We start from the raw sequence: 17291 nt of genomic DNA, 5'->3' as shown, positions 1-17291 counted from the left end.
CGCCTGGGTGGCTCAGTCGTTAAGCGTCTGCCTTTGGCTCAGGTCATGATCCCAGAGTCCTGGGATGGAGTCCCACATCGGGCTCCCTGCTCGTCAGGAAGCCTGCTTCTCCCTCTCCCACTCCCCCTGCCCTTTTTTTTTTTTTTAAGACTTTATTTATTTATTTGACAGAGAGAGACACAGCGAGAGAGGGAACACAACAGAGGGAGTAGAAGAGGGAGAAGCAGGCTTCCTGCAGAGCAGGGAGCCCAATGTGGGGCTCTATCCCAGGACCCTGGGATCATGACCCGAGCCGAAGGCAGGCGCTTAACAACTGAGCCACCAAGACGCCCCTCCCACTCCCCCTGTTTGTGTTCCTGCTCTATCTCTTTCTCTGTCTTAAAAAAAGAAAAAAAAGTCAGGAACAGAAGTGAGCTTCCTTTATATTGTAAACAAAAAAACAATAGCAATTATCATACTAAAAAGCCATTCCCTTTGAGATCAACACTGTACTGATGGTCCTAACCAGCAGACTAAAGCAACAAAAATAAATAAAAAATATAAAGACTATAAAGGAAGGAAAAAAATATCACTACTTAGAAAGAGCCTATGGACAAATTATTAGAATTAATAAGAAAGTCTAGCAAGATTGATACAGAAATCCACATAAAAACCAACTGTATTTCTAGATTCTAACAATAAATGATTTTTAAAATGTATTAATGTTCAATAAAATTAAAAGCTCCTGCTCTGCAAAAGACAACATCAAGAGAATGAGAAGATAAGCCAGACTGCAAGAAAATATTTGCCAAAGACACATCTAATGAAGGAATGTTATGCAAAATATACAAAGGACTCTTTTTTTTTTTTAAGATTCATTTATTTGCGAGAGAGCGCCCACGCACATGGTAGGGGAGGGGCAGAAGAAGAGAGAGTCCTCAGCAGACTCTGTGCTGAGTGCGAGCTGACATGGGCTCCGTCTCACAACCCTAAGATCGCAACCTGAGCTAAAACCGAGTTGGACACTTAACTGACTGCATCACCCAGGTGCCCCTATACAAAGGACTCTTAAAACTCAACAATAAGAAAACAAAAAACCTGATTAAAACATGGCCAAAGACATTAACAGATGCTTCCCCAAAGAAGATACATAGATAACAAATAAGCATATGAACAGATACTCAACATCCTATTTCATCAAGGCAATGCAAATTAAAACAACAACGGGATACCACTATACACCTATTAGTTTGGCCAAATTCCAGAATATGACAACACCAAATGCTGACAAAAATGTGTAGCAACAGGAACTCTCAAACATTGCTGGTGGGATTGCAAAATGATACAGCCACTTTGGTAGAAAGTTTGGTGGTTTTTTACAAAACCAAAGATACTCTTACCATATGATCCAGCAATCACATTCCTTGGCATTTACCCAAAGGAGGTGCAAATTTATGTCCATGCAAAAATCCACACATGGGTGTTTATAGTAGCTTTATTCATAATTTTCAAATTGATAATTGAGATTCCTTCAGTAGGTGAGTGGATAAACTGTGGTACATCCAGGCATGGAATATTATTCAGTGCTAAAAAGAAATGAGCTATCAAGCCATGAAAAGGCATGGAGGAAATGTAAATGTGTACTACTAAGTGAAAGAAGCCAAACTGAGCAGGCTACATACTGTATGATTTCAACTATACGACATCCTGGAAAACGCTAAACCATGCAAACAGTAAAAAGGACTGTGGTTGAAAAGGGCAGGGGTTGGGGGAGAGATGAATAGGCAGAACATGCAGGATTTTTAAGGCAGTGAAAATACTCCGTATTTTCCTACAGAGTATTTTCCTACTACAATGGTGGATATATTTCATTATACATTTGTCGAAACCCATACAAATGTACACCACCAAAAGTAAACCCTAAGGTAAACTATGGACTTTGGATGATTACAGTGTGTCAATGTAGGTTCATTCTTGGTAACAAACTGTTGCCACTGTTGTCAGTGGTACTGATAAAAGGGGAGACTACACATATGTGGGGGCAGGGGATATATGGGAAATCTGTGTACCTCCTTCCTCAATTTTGTTGTAAACCTTAAACTGCTCTAAAAAATTAAAGTCTTGGACACCTGGGTGGCTCAGTTGGTTAAGCATCTGCCTTTGGCTTAGGTCATGATTCCAGGGTCCCGGGATCGAGACCCACCTCAGGCTCCTTGCTCAGCTGGGAGCCTGCTTCTCCCTCTGCCTGCCACTCCCCCTGCTTGTGCTCTCTCTCTCTGACAAATAAATAAATAAATAAATCTTTAAAAAATTAAAGTCTTAAAGATGTATTAGTGCTAATAAGTTATTATTCATGATAGTATCAAAAATCTAGGAATAAATACAACATATGGGCAAAACCTTTAAAACTATATAACTTATTGAAAGCCTTTAAAACTGTAAAACTTATTGAAAGGCATTAAAGAAGACCTAGGTAAATGGAGAACTATACCATGTCCATGGACAAGAAGACTCATGAAAATGCAAGTTCTTTTTTTTTTTTTTAAAGATTTTATTTATTTATTCATGAGAGACAGAGAGAGAGAGGCAGAGGGAGAAGCAGGCTCCCAAGGAGCAGAGAGCCTGATGCGGGACTCGATCCCAGGACCCTGGGATCATGACCTGAGCCGAAGGCAGACGCTTAACCATCTGAGCCACCCAGGCGCCCTGCAAGTTCTTTTTGAACTGAACTACATATTCAAAACAATTCCAATTAAAATCCCAACAAAATCTGGCACTTGCCAAGTGGATTCTAAAATTTAGGTAGAAGAATAAAGAATCAAAACAAGACAAAATAAAAACCAGATACAGGAGAGACCAGAAATAGGTACATTCACATTCATCACTACAAACATGGGAACAGGTAAATTAAATACTAGAATGTGAATGGCAAAATTATAAAACTTTTAGAACATAGTATAGGAGAATACTTTTGTTACTCCAGGAAAGTACATCTTTTTTTTTTTTTTTTTAAGTAGGCTCCACACCCAGCATCAAGCCCAATGTGGGGCCTGAATTCATAACCCTGAGATCAAGACCTGAGCTGAGATCAAGAGTTGAACGCTCAACCAACCGAGAGGCACCCTTCTAGGAAAGTATATCTTAAATAAGATAAAAAAGTGGAAGCCATAAAGGATCAGATTGATTAATGTGATTTCATTAGAATTAGAAATTTCATTAAAAAGTATCAAAAGCTGGGGTGCCTGGGTGACTTAATCATTAAGCGTCTGCCTTCAGCTCAGGTCATGATCCCGGGGTCCTGGGATTGAGCCCCATATCAGGCTCCCTGCTCAGCAGGAAACCTGCTTCTCCCTCTCCCATTCCCCCTGCTTGTGTTCCCTCTCTCGCTGTGTCTCTCTCTGTCAGATAAATAAATAAAATCTTTAAAAAAAAAAAGTATCAAAAAGCTAATACACAAGCCACAAACTGGGATGCATATAACCAACACAGGATTAGTAAATATATAGAACTTGTACAAATCAGTAAAAGGACAACCAACACAAGAGAGAAATGAGCAAAAGGTTTTAAGGCAAATTTCTAAGACAAGGAAACTAAATGGCCAATAAATTCATGAAAAGATGCTTAATTTCATTATTAATAGGGAAGTGAAATTTAAAACCACATAGAGATACTATTTTACGTACTATTTCCACCAGGTTGGAATCAATTAAGTCTGTCAAAACCAAGTGTCAAAACCAAGTTTTAAGTAGGATGTAGAGAAAGAACTCCAGAGAAAGAACTCCAAACAACACTGCTTGTGGAATTGAAAACCAGTGTAACTACTTTTGAAAATAATTTGGTATTAGAGTAGTGTTGAGCATTTACATGCCTATGACCCAGCAATTTTACATTTAGTATCTACCCTAGAAAATTCTTGCCTGTATACACGAGGACACAAGGACAAACATGTTCACAGAAGTGCTGTCTGAACATTAAAACTGGAAAACAAACCTAATGTTCATCACTGGTAGGATGCGTAAGTAAACTGGTACTCTCATAGAGTAGAAAACTCCATAGGAGTGAAAACGAAAGAATTACGGTTATATGAAAAAAGAGAAAACTCATGAACATGAACATAATGTTGAGTGGAAAAAGTCACAAAAGGATATATGCACTATGATTCAATTCGTGTAAATTTCAAAGACAATGCAAAACTAAATAATATGTTATTTGAGATTACAAACATATATAGTAAAATGATAAAAGCAAGGAAAGACTGAACCAAAATTCAGGATACTAGTTACCTCTTAATGAGTGAGGGAAGGGAATGGGATTAGGGAAGGATACACAGGACACTTCAAAGGTAATGGTAATATTCTTACACTGGGTGGTAAGCATGTGAGTGTTCCCTGTATGGTTAGTCTTTGAACCCTATATATACTATAGATTCTGTTTTATCTACTCAATATATAATTAAAGACAACTTTAAAAATGAATTTGTTGGCCCAAGAGTTTTTCCAATTATAAAGACAATGAGAATATATATAAAGATTTTATTTATTTTGTCAGAGAGAGAGAGAGCACAAGCAGGGGGAGTGACAGGCAGAGGGAGAAGCAGGCTCCTTGCTGAGCAAGGAGCCTGATGTGGGACCCGGTCCCACGACCCTGGGATCACGACCTAAGCAGAAGGCAGATGCTTAACTGACTGAGCCACCCAGGCATCCCGAGACAATGAGAATATTAAAAACAAGGGGGAAAAGTCCCCTGGGGAATAAAACAATAAAAGAATGCCAAACAAGACCTTTTTCTTACTAAATACCCACCTGTGGCACACAAAAAACAGTTCTTTTTCTTTTTTCCTGCTTTGCAAACGTTGACAATACTCAGCAGGCGTTCATCATTTGGTGTAAAAATGTCTCTTTGTAATGCATGCTTGATTGCTGTCATTCTTAATCAGCTGAAAAAAATGGAGAGTATAGATATTAAGCTCATTCTCAAAATCATTCTATCTCATATTGTTTCATTTATGATTTTAAAAATTATCTTTTTATGGCTAATAAGCATAGGAAGAATGATTTCATATATCAACACATCAACATCATAAAAATAAAAAGTCATATGATTGGAAAAGAAATTAGAGAACGAACGTTATCAAACTCTAAAATCTCTGGAAGTGCTTACCAAATATTATGATATGAAAAAAAATAAAAACCCATGCTCAATCTTTAAATATAAATTTCCTATATAAGGAGCTTTTACAACTCAACAATAAAAAAACAAATAACACAATTAAAAACTGAGCAAAGGATTTGAATAGACATTTCTCCAAAGAAAATATACAAATGGCCAATAAGCACACGAAAAGATGCTCAACATCATTAACCACTAGGGAAATGCAAACCAAAACCAAATGTGCTAACTATCACTTTACACTCACTAGAATGGCTAACATTAAAAAGACAAGTGTTGGTAAAGATGTGGAGAAAAAGAACTCTTTCATACATTGTTGGTGATTGTAAAATGGTGCAGCTACTTTGGAAAAACAGTTTGACAGTTCCTCAAAATGAAATTACCATATGAAATTACCATATGACCCACCAATTCCATTCCTAGATATATACTCAAGAGAACTCAAAATATATGTCCACACAAAAACTTGTGCATAAATGTTCATAGCAGCGTTATTGACGATAGCCAAAAAAACAGAAACAACTCAAATATCCACCAATTAATGAACTGATACAACAAAACGAAGTACATCTATACTGTGGAATATTATTTGGCCATAAAAAAGGAACGAAGTACTGATATATGCTACAACATTGATGAAACTTGAAAACATTATGCTAAGTGAAAGAAGCCAGTTAAAAGACCACATATTTTATGATTCTGCTTACATGAAATGTCCAGAGTAGACAAATGCATAAAGACAAAATGATTTGTGGCTGCCAGGGGCTAGGGGAAAGAAAGACTGTTAATGGGTATGGGGTTTCTTTTGGGGTGATGAAAATGCCCTTGAATTTGATAGTAGTGATGGTTGTGTAACCTTGTGAATATACTAAAGACTACTGAATTATACACTTGAGAGGGTGAATTTTATAGTATACGAATTATATCTCAATAAAGCTATTATAAAGAGGTTTCCACTTATCTCCTTTTTCTCACTAAATTCAATGTCTTTTTTCAAATACCACCTTAAGTTAAATACTTTTTAAAATCTCTTTTCAACTTTATTTTTAAATATATATATTTGTATGTATGTATATTGCTATTTTCCAGTGCAAATGTGTGGTATTTATTACATGTGAACTTGCTTAGGAAATTAACTTCTAACACTCTTTCTATGGGAAAATTAAGAAATTATGAATTTTAAATAAATGACATAGAATAAATTTTTATAATACATTGACACTTTTGGAAACCAGGGATCTCTTATATTTTACTCAATCTGTGAAATTTTGATCTCTGCTCCAAGTCAAAAAATTGCTTTTCTCACAAAAAATCACATCTTCCCACTTCCATTCCTTTTCCACCTCATCTTAGCCTCTAGTCTTCTGACCTCCCCCTCCTTCCTGTTCTCATTATCTATCTGGCTTCTCCAAGCTTAATTTCTTTTCCAACCTAGCCTGGAGGCAGTGTTCACCCACACTCTCCTTCAATTATCTTACTGTTTGTAGACTTGTTCACCATGTTTTATCAATCTCCATGAACTGTATTTTTCTCCACTTCTTATGGGCTACTATACACCACTTAAGAAGGCCATGTATCTATGTTCACTGCATTCATTACAAATAGCTAAATCTGTTCAAAGCTAGACTTCCACTGTTGCTCAGCAACCCTTTAACATTTCCTTTGATGACTCCTCTTCCTATTCCCCATCAGTGTGTTGCAAATCTTATTTATCTTCTTCAATCCCCAATCAGCAAATGATGTCACCATCTATGCGGCAGAAGATTTAGAAGCCATGGAGTACAATTTTCCCCAGTTGCTTTCTTCTCCATCTCTACATCTTCACCCATCCTAACGTCCTTTTCACCTATTGCAAAATTTTGTGCCCATGTTCCTAATCACTTAGTATGTTCTAGGGCCTAGACACTGATTTAAAAGCTTTACTCCACCCTATGATCAAGTTACACTGGATAATGGCCACTTTACTTCTCTATCTCTGGGCTTTGTTCATGCAATTTCCTTTTCCTGTAATTCTTTTCCCCCTAGGAAATTCCAACTCATTCTTCAGGATCCTGCTAAAATGTCACCTCTTCTGTGAAGTAGTCATACACACACAAATAATAATTCTTTTATACTTCTCAAACATTCCCTCTACTCTGCTAACATAGCACTTACAAACCCTATTTTCTAGTTAGTTGTAGTCTTTCTCCCATTATAAGTAGCTCTTTGTACAAAAGGATCATACCTTCTTCATCTTTGTATTCCTAGAACTTGGCAAAGACATAGCAGGCATTTCAAAATTAAGCAAAATGATAGCACCAAATGACATGACAACTATAGTTTCCCTGATTCCCCTTTCCAACTCTCACATCTGTAAGCAAATGTCTGGGTTCAAAATCAGTCATATTTGATTCTCCTCCTCCATTGTCAACATGAAATCTGCTGCCACATTCTTCTGATTTTCCCTCATCTACATATAATTTACCCTTCCTTTCTGTCCCCACTGCTAACACACTAATCCAGGTTCACATCAACTATATCCATTATTTCAGTATCTGGTTATCTCTTTTCAAGTTTCCACAATCCCCAAACCCTGGATGAACAAATAATATTAAAACATAGCTTTCATCACCACATGCCCCTGCTCAACATTTTCCTAAGTTTCCCAAATACAGATCTTCCAGTCCAAGCCCTCTTCTAGGTGCAGTCTTTGCATCTTTGCTTAGTGCTTTTCCATGCAGGGAATATCATCTATCCAAACCCTAATTACACTTCATGGTTTATGAGAATTGATTCAGTAATGATCTTAATCCAAACTGATCTCTCCTCTCAATTGCTAGAGCACTTTTTGTATTTCCCACATAATCAAGCACTTGCTGTCCAATTGGTTATCATAAGCTTGTAGATCTCAAGAACTCGCTTGAAAGAGAGAGAGAGAAGAAAAGATGCTCCAGCATAGTTCTGTGTTCTTTCTTAGCAGGTACTCAGCAAATACCTCTTGAGATCACCTGAACTGAATAGTAAAAACTGGTCAAATGAATAACAGTGGCCAACCTTTACCACACAGTCCCTCTTTGGTCGAAAGCAACAATCAGTGTATGGGAAGTGTAAAGCAAGACAGGACTGGTTATACCTCATAAAGGAGTTAGGCATAATGGAAAGCACTATGTGACCCTTATTCATTCAGCAAATACTGATGCCTACTAAGTGCCATGCACTATACTACGTTAGAGATGAATATGACGGGCATGTTCAGGAAGACAAGAACATCGTGCCTCAGTGGCATTTACATTCTAAGGGTTGAGTCTTTAGAGTACTTTTGTTTAAGTCAGTGAATAAATCACTAGAGATCCTCTAAAACTATTTTCCAGGTTTAAGAATCCATGTCTGACCACGTTCCAGAAGTAGTCAGCCACTGGTTCTTGTTACCTTAAACTCAGCTGGACCATTACACTGCGTGACAAAGAGCTTGTCATTGTGAGAGTCCGCGTGGGTTGGGCCCTATATGCTATCGAGGCAACTCAGCAAGTGGAGCATTGTGAACCACAAGAGAAAACTGTGCACAGAGACAGGGGAATGCGCTTCAGAGATCTAGAAGAAAATGTGGATTTGGACAAAGAAGGCACTGTCACGTCCTCCTCTCCTGGTCCACGCCAAAGAGCAAATGACCAGGGCCGTTTTGCACCAATGCAATCTGGTTCTTATGAGTGAAACCGGGAAGGGACGCGTCAGAATTGGTCTCCCAGCCCCTAGAACAACGAGGAATTGGTGGATGCTCCCAGCGGCCTCTGCGCCTTACCCAGACAGGCGGGGAAAGGAAGGGAGGCCAGGCGGCGGAGAGACGACAGGTACCCGACCCCGGACGCGGAGCCAGCAGCGGGACTGAAGCGCCGCCTCAGACCTTGGCGCCCGCCTGTCTGCTCATCTGTCCACCGCCGCCGGAACTACTGGGCAGCCACGACCCAAGGCTTACCGCAAGGCCGGACCGAGCCCGGCTGTGCCGAGGCGGGTCCTCCAAGACAGAGACCGGACAAGGCCGGGACGGCCACCGCTACTAGGACGAGCTCAATTGAGCCGTTCAGCCACCACTTCCCATTTCCGGGCACGTGACAAACTCCACGCCGGAAGTCGACCCCGTAGAAAAGGAAGGAGAGGAGGTGATGGGCGTGGCGAAGCGGGCTAGGTCCCGCCGGAGGGGCGTGTCAAGGATAGGCAGGGGCGGGGCCTCTGTCGTTCGGAGACTGACTTGGCACCCGGGAATCTGGTGTTGCATGCTATTACTTTCTTTAGAAGAGTCATTTATTGAGATATTTTCCGCAATTTCATTTAATAAGCTATCCGATTTCGGCACCAGGGCGGCTCAGACGGTTAAACATCTGCCTTCCGCTCAGGTCATGATCCCAGGATTCTGGGATCGAGCCCCGCATTGGGCTCTTGGCTCAGCGGGGAGCCTGCTTCTCCCTCTCCTGCCTCTCCCCCTGCTCATGTTCTCTCTCTCTGTATATATCTCTCTCAAATGAATAAAATAAAATAAAATAAATCTTAAAAAAAAAAGAAGCTATCCGATTGTTTTCTTTTTTTGTATATGTAAAGGTCTGTTAACCCTAGGTCCTTGCTACTTATAGCATGGGGAGTTTAAATAACTTAAATCAGAATTACTGAGGGGCGGGACTCAACTTCAGTACTCTCAATATCTTCCGAGAAGATCCTAAAATGCAGCTCAGGTCGAGAACCATTGATGTAGTGACCTTGACAGTCAAAGCGTGGTCCTGAGACCAGATGCTGGGCATCAGGGGGCGCTTTTTAGATACTGCAGACTCTCTGGCTCACTTCAGATCTATTGAATCCGAATCTGCATCTTAACAAAATGACGCCTATGCACATTTAAGTTTGAGAAGCATAGATGATGCCAAGTTTGCTGGTTGCAAGACAGATAATTCATATTCCATATTCCTGACGCTGGTTTTATGCCAGGTACCTTCACCCAGGTGCAGAGGTGATTCAGACACAAATCTTACCCTGACAAGTTCGCAGGTTGGTAGGTACAAATACATATAAAATAAGATACAAAATAAGGGACCAAAGAGATGTACAGGTCAGTTAAGTGTGCTGGGAATTCAAAGGTGTGACTTCTTTGCTCCTGCTCAACACAGCCCTTTGCAGATGTTCTGCCCCTTGCAGATGTTCTGCAGGGATCCATTCAAGTGTGCATTCATTTATTTGACAAATGGTACCACCTCTATACTAGGCATTGTGTCAGGTGCTGGAGATACAAAGGCAGGGATCCCATTCAGAAGAGGGCACACTCTCATTGGGGAAAGAGAATGAAATACAGGGATAAATTATAGTTTGGTGAGGTATATCCAACAACAAAGGTAGACAAAAGAGACTACCATGGGACTGCAAAAGAAGAAGTGACTCATTCTGTCAGGGATGGAAGAGAAAAATAAGCTCTGTAAAGTATCTTTCAGTGTTTATCTGAATATATAATTTGTTGGAAAAAATCAGAATTAATAAGGACCTATTTGCTACTGAGATTAATATGCTCTAGTTAATGCTATTTGGAATGTTTTCAATTTCATTAAATGATTTTCCTTTTAAGAGCAGGATCTGTATCTAGTCCTATCTTTATTTATTTATTTATTTTTAAAGATTTTATTTATTTATTTGACAGAGAGAGACACAGCGAGAGAGGGAACACAAGCAGGGGGAGTGGGAGAGGGAGAAGCAGGCTTCCTGACTAACAGGGAGCCTGATGCGGGGCTTGATCCCAGGACCCTGGGATCATGACCTGAGCCGAAGGCAGACGCTTAACAACTGAGCCACCCAGGCGCCCCTAGTCCTATCTTTAAAAAGACCCATTTGGCCCTTTGTGCTCAGTACTAGAACTCTTACTGTCGACACTATTTATGTGACAATTGCATGTGCTATTTTGTCCTATTATGCTTTTTTTTTTCTTTTTAACAACTGTATGTTTGTGGCCCTCTTCAAAACTGTGAAGTGAACAGCATTTCAGAAGTCTGGACTTCTTCCTTAAACTCCAGATTTGTGTATAGACTGCCTCCCCAACATTTCCACTTGTGTGTCTTGTCAGGCATCTCAACCTTATAGGTCCAAAATTAAATTCTTCTCTCCCCTCTCCCCTCTTGGGTTTCCCCAGAGTAGAGGCTGAAACAAAGGCTTATGTACAGTAGTTTATTCGGGGTTTTGACCCCAGGGAGCAAGAGTAAGAGAAGGGGGAGGAAAAGTAAAATAAGGAAGTGGGAGAGGCAATATAATGATGTTTTATTTCATTGGTCATCACCACATTTGAATGCTCTCTTGATCTCTTAAGACTTTCTGAGAAGTTTCATGAGATGTCTCAAAACTGCCCACTAAAGGCAAGAACGAAGCCCAAGGTGACCAAGTAATAGAGTTTCAAGTTCACTGAATTCCATGCTGTGTATTCTGGTGGAAATATCCCTCCACCCAACCCCTGGAGAACTAATTATTATTATCTAGCAAACCCCAAATTTGAGAGTCAGGAAACATAAATCTATAAGTGAGTCACTGATAAGATGGGCCAATCCTTCTCCAATTCCTGGGTTTCTGGAGCCATGTCTTTAACTGTTCAGGGATACTCTTTATTGGTTGGTTTTGAGCATTTACCACATCTTGTAGGACAACACCTCAATCCCAAGAGGCACGTTAACTGGGTTTGTAGCAAGCCACTCCACTATTTTTATGAGCCTGGCTGCTTCCGCATGATGAGGAATATTTCAATATCAGTGGATTCCATGGTGATGTGTATAATTGTCACTTTGTGGTTGGTTTGGTTTTTGGCTGTGAAATGGATTCCTTGGTTGAGATAATGTTGATCACGAATGTTATAACTCTGGTGATCATGGATGTTGGCAGAGTCATGCAGGCAAGACAGAAAAACCTAGACGTCTGTAAAGACTTTTCTTCTGGCCACTTCTCTCTATAAAGCAATCTAGGAAGAATACTCCTCCAAGCTCTGCCAGCTGGGAAGATTCCCCTTCACCTTTGTTCTTTAGATCCATCCCTGCGTGGAGCTATTGTGCAACAGCAGTCCAGTTTTGCCTGCCTACCAACGTTATATGTCAACTCATCTGTGAACCAGGTTTAAATTTTTCATTCTGTGTTAGGTGGTCATGGGGACCTCGCAAAAGGCTGTAGGAGTGAGTTGATGAACAGATGTCCGTGCTGTAGAAGTAAGTGCCAGGAATCAGATTCACCCACAAGTTTACTTGTGTCTGCTGGATGTGCTCAGCCTCAATCCTATACCATTTCCATACTTCATACATTCCTGCTGTATCCATGTGCTTATGACTTGAAGGATCTGATCCTGTGCGGCCCACGATAAATAGCTCTAGTTTTTCCAGTGACTAGTTCTCTGACTCAGAAGGCGTGGCCTTGCAGAACATGAGGGACCTGTACTGCAACTCTCTTACTGGGGGCTTTCCAGAAATATCAAAGTGTTTTTTATCTATCATAGATCCCTCTAGCACCATTAGATCTCCTCAAACAAATGAACTGAGCGTTAAGTAACTTGCATTAGAGCCCTTGTGGGAACATATCCAAGTGATGGGTACTTGGTTTCACAAGTTCATTCCAACATCCTGACTTCTGAGAAACACATTCTAGTGGTGGTTCTTTAGTCTCACGTGATAAATTCATTCTTTCTTTATTTATTTATTTATTTATTTATTTATTTGAGAGAGAGAGAGAGCGCACAAGCAGCTGGAGGCACAGAGGGAGAGGGAGAAACAGACTCACTGCTGGGCAGGGAGCCCGATGAGGGGCTTGATCCCAGGACCCTGGGCTCATGACCTGAGCCGAAGGCAGACGCTTAATTGACTGAGCCACCCAGGCGCCTTGGTAAATTAATTCTAACATTCCTGTTTCTGTCTTCTGATTCCTTTTTCAATACTCATTCAGAATTATTCTAACATCTCATTTAGCACAGGCCACCATCATATCCAAGTTTTAAGGAGACATCAAGGTCTTGTATTAGAACTGACTCCAGATGTCATTGCCAAAACATTAAACTCAGAATCACAGGCGAATGGCCCCAGGATATAAATTTTCCCCTGGACAGCCTTATAACCTGATCCCTCTGGTTTAACACTCTAAATATTCACTCTCACAGATATTCCCCTGGTTCATATTGGTATGTTGTAGCAGTCTTGAAATTCCTTATCAGTTAGTCTCATTCAGTAGCCCATACCAGGGGTGATCTTGACACCTAAGGGACATTTAGTAATGGCTGGAGACACTTTTGGTTGTCATTGTTAGAGGGGTTCTACTAGAATCTAGTGGTAGATGCCAGGGATGCTATAAACAACCTACAATACATAGGACAGCCCTCCACAACAAAGAATTATCCAGCCCAAATATCACAAGTGCTGAGATTGAGAAATCCTGGTCTAGTTACCTTTAGGGCAAGAATTGCAATCCCCCACATAGGTTGTGCTGAGATCTGACTGTGGTTATAGGCTTGAGGTAATGAGAGTAATAGGGGTGGATATTGAGGGAAATAAGATTATATTAGGAGGCGCTTGCCTCAGATATATTCTTTGCAGAATATCTGGACAAGGAGAGGTTGCTTTCCTTTATCAGGAGGAAAGAGACTGTTGGCACAGAGGATAACAAAAAATCTGAAGGCTTAGGAGTATAAGGCATGTCTACACAAATGTCCCCTTTCTGGATCTCAAGGTCCCATTATTTTCCTATTAGGGACCTGGCTTTGATATGGGTGATGTTTCAAGGCTGTGCATTCAGACTTCTTTGTAGCTCTGCCACCCTTATGATTATATGTTGGAGCCGATTTTTAGCACAGTCTGCTCTGTGGCTACACGGCCCTAGAGGCCTTATAGCTTTCACAGTGTGCCACGATGGACTGAACACAGCCTGTCATTTTCTTTTGTTAAGACCTCCAAAGCAGTTAACAGACATCAGCCCATCTTATAATTATTATTGCTGCCATAATGCTGAAGTGCCATATGTACCACGTAATGCAATGCTTCATCTTCTGTCTGCCCCTCATTCTAATCTACTAGAGTTGAGAGTCTTGGTAATTGTGACGTTACTATATGCCAGGGGTTAACACCACTTGCGATTTACTGCCAACCACTTACCACCAGCAGGGGCCTTACTGTCTTGTGATCAGTGTTGTAGGATCCAAAATCCCGTATTGAAAGTTTCCTTTCTAGAGCCAGTTTTAGTGCCCAGGTTTCCCCTGAAAGCAGAGCCCAAGATGAAGGCTTACATGCTTGTAGTTTATTTGAGAATATGAGTTCAGGAAACAGAATGAGGGCACAGGGGAAACAAAATAGGGGAGAAAAACCAATACAAGAGTACATTATTGAGGTGACCTATGCCATGGGCCACTTTGATTGATCTTATGGTACCTGGTTGATAACTGCACAGAATTGGTCACCGCCCAACACTTAGAATAGGAGGTGAAGCTGGAAGCATTTAAAGTGATGCATGAAAGGCTTCCTGCAATCCTTCTTGAAGGATTTAAAGTGATTAATGAAAGACACAGCTTCTCCCTCAGTTTTGTCTATTTGGGTTAATGGTATCTCTCTTTTCTCGCTCTCTCTCTCTCACATTCCACATCCAATCTTTCAAGAAATCTTATCGGTTCTACCTTCAAAGTGTTACAGAACCTGGACTGGATTGCCTGATGGAAGAACCAAGCGGCATTCGGAGATCTTGGAGGATAGGAGGTTTATTTAACGCTGGTGGGATCAGAGGAGAGTGATCTCCAAAGGTCTGAGCCCCGAGCACAAACAAAGGGGGTAATTTAAACACGTTTACGTCCATATCTGTGGCACTTTTGCACGCAGGTGGGGCTGGAGGGAAAACCCGGAACGGTCCTGCGGCTGGGACTGGGAGTCCCTTGCTGGCTCGGTGGGCCACCTTAGAACACAGATTTCCCTTATCATTCCCCCCTTTGATGACCCTTTAAACACCTAGTTTAGAGGGCATCATTTTCATTCTCTAAGGGGCGATAGTGAGTAAGGAGCAACTGGAGTCTGATCTTAGCAATTTGAGCAGTGATAAACCTAGTAAGGGCATTAAGAATACAAGGACCAAATGCTACTATGAGGAGCATTAGGAGGGAGCCAATAAGGGGGGCGAACCAAGGGAACCATTGCGAGAGGGAATCCCACCACATTGTCCGCTGGAGTGCTTCCCACTGGCGATGTACTCGTTCCTGTAATTGGTCAGAGTTTCTTGGACCACCCCTGACACATTAGCTTAGAAACAACATTCCTCTTGTAAGAAGAGGGAGAGCCCCTCTTGCGAGGCCCTGCGCCTGTTTTGGAGGACCACTGAGGCCAGTGAACCGAGTTGGCGCTGCAGGGCCAGGGCCGAATGAGTGAGGGTGGAAAAATCGGCCGTGAGTTGTTGAGTTAACCCCTGGTACTGAACCTGTGACATCCCGACGCCGGTGGTGCCGAGGGCAGCACCTGAAGCAGCCAGCAGGGTCATGAGAAGAGGATGGCCTCGGGGGAGCGTCGGGGGCAGCTAGGAGGTCTCCATATAAGTGGGGCATTGTTCCCAGGGAGGACTGAAAGATCGGGTATGAGACTGACAAGAGTGCATGATTGATTGTGTGGGGTGATGCAGATGTATACACCTTGATCACAAGCTAAAAAAGTGTTGTTAGGCGCACAGACCTGACTGTGGCCCATGACGGGAGAGGAAGAGTTTCCATACAGCGGTACCAGAGCCAGAAAGGGATAATCTGAGGTCCCCGGTGCCGAGGTGGGAGGTGACACGGTGGATTGGTTGAGGATGATACCTACGTATTGGACGGGACCGGGCTTCATACAGATCCAGCAGTCAGACGTTAGGGGTGGATTTGAGTGGTTAAGCGCTTGGTGGGAGGCATTAATCATACCTAACAGTTGCGCTATAGATGCTTGCTGCATGTGGATGGGGGATCCGGGGATGCGCCAGGGCGAGTTATTTTCTGTCTGACTCTGGGGTTTGACTGCAAGGCTTGGGGTGAACACGGACTTAATCATAAACTTGGCCAGGGGGTCGGTCCCTATAGGGTGATACTGGTCCAACAGGAGAATGATTCCCGTGGCCCATGATGTGGCATTGGGTTCTAGGACTGAGAGAGTGAACGGTATATGGTAATTGTTAGGGCAAGAAGATGGGGTGGTGTTGCGTGACAAGGAAATCCGGATGTCACTGCATTGTTTGAGGCACCGCTGGTGGACCATCGTTCCATTCCTGGCCAAGTCGCCACCCATGACTCGCATCCCCAGGCTTGAGAGCAGAAATGAGGGGAGGTGTTTGGCTGTTGAGGCGTAGGGCCCCCACAGAAGTAGATATCTACCAGCCGGTAACCTGAGTGAGGGCCATGGTAGGAACGCTGTCTATGAGGTTCCCAGGAGGTATCAAGAAGTTGGCATCCATCAAAATGGAGGTCAGCCTTTGGTGTGTGCCCATCCCCGGTGGAAGAAGTCAGCGGGGGCGCTGGTGCGGGATTGAGGGGGATAAGCTGGAAAATCCATTTGCCAGTAACGGTGATACAAGAGTTTGCCCCCCTGCCTGGCCGGGCAGCTAGAGGCAGTGAGGAGGAACAGCACACCAGGCAGCAGAAAACCAGGACTGACTGGGGCCAGGAAAACCATGGTGAAATGTGCTGAGGAGTAGACAGCAGAGGGCCAGTACAAGTGGGTCTATGACCTTAGTCAGAGGGAGCCATTGTGGCTAACCCGTCAGCAGATGAAACCCGTGGACAAGTAAGTGCAGTAATACACCCTAGGGTCACCCAATAAACAATGACAATAGTAAGCCTCTGGGAGAAAGTCCAGCCAGGAGGGGCAACAGTGTAGTCTGACTCCCAAGATGAGGGAAATCACGCTGATGAGAGCCAGGGACCACGGTGAGCAGGTGTCCATTAGTCGGTGGGGTCTCGTCGAAGGCGAAGCCGGAGCGGGTTCATGAGGTCTGGCTGGACTCTCCACTGGCACGGCTCCTTGTCCGAATGGTGAGGTTTTTTTACTCTTGAGTGGTGGACCCACGGGGTGACACCTGAGACCTTGAGGACGGAAGGAGTGGTTAGAACAACAGTGTGGGGCCTTGTCCACTGCAGTTTGAAGGTTTTTTTTTTTTTTTTTTCAAACTTTGACCCA

General features: G+C 42.3%; 1 protein-coding gene across 8 annotated transcripts in view; it reads right to left on the bottom strand.

The window, feature by feature from the left end:
- Positions 1-9268, bottom strand: part of EXOC1 (exocyst complex component 1) — a 67756-nt gene extending 58488 nt beyond the window's left edge. For 4 of the 8 annotated variants that reach the window (XM_032400417.1, XM_032400418.1, XM_032400419.1 and 1 more), the window contains exons 1-2: positions 9101-9267; positions 4782-4915 (exon numbers count right to left, since the gene is read on the bottom strand). In XM_032400417.1, coding sequence (XP_032256308.1) covers positions 4782-4905 — 124 coding nt within the window. In that variant the 5' untranslated portion in view covers positions 4906-4915; positions 9101-9267. The other 4 variants (XM_032400413.1, XM_032400415.1, XM_032400420.1 and 1 more) reach the window with 3 other exon arrangements.
- Positions 9269-17291: the final 8023 nt, after the last annotated feature.

This window comes from Phoca vitulina, unplaced genomic scaffold, assembly GCF_004348235.1.
Source record: "Phoca vitulina isolate PV1807 unplaced genomic scaffold, GSC_HSeal_1.0 scaffold3, whole genome shotgun sequence".
NCBI classification, from domain to species: Eukaryota; Metazoa; Chordata; class Mammalia; order Carnivora; family Phocidae; genus Phoca; species Phoca vitulina.
The sequence above is the reverse complement of the archived record's forward strand: the minus strand, read 5'-3'. Positions and strand labels throughout refer to the sequence as shown.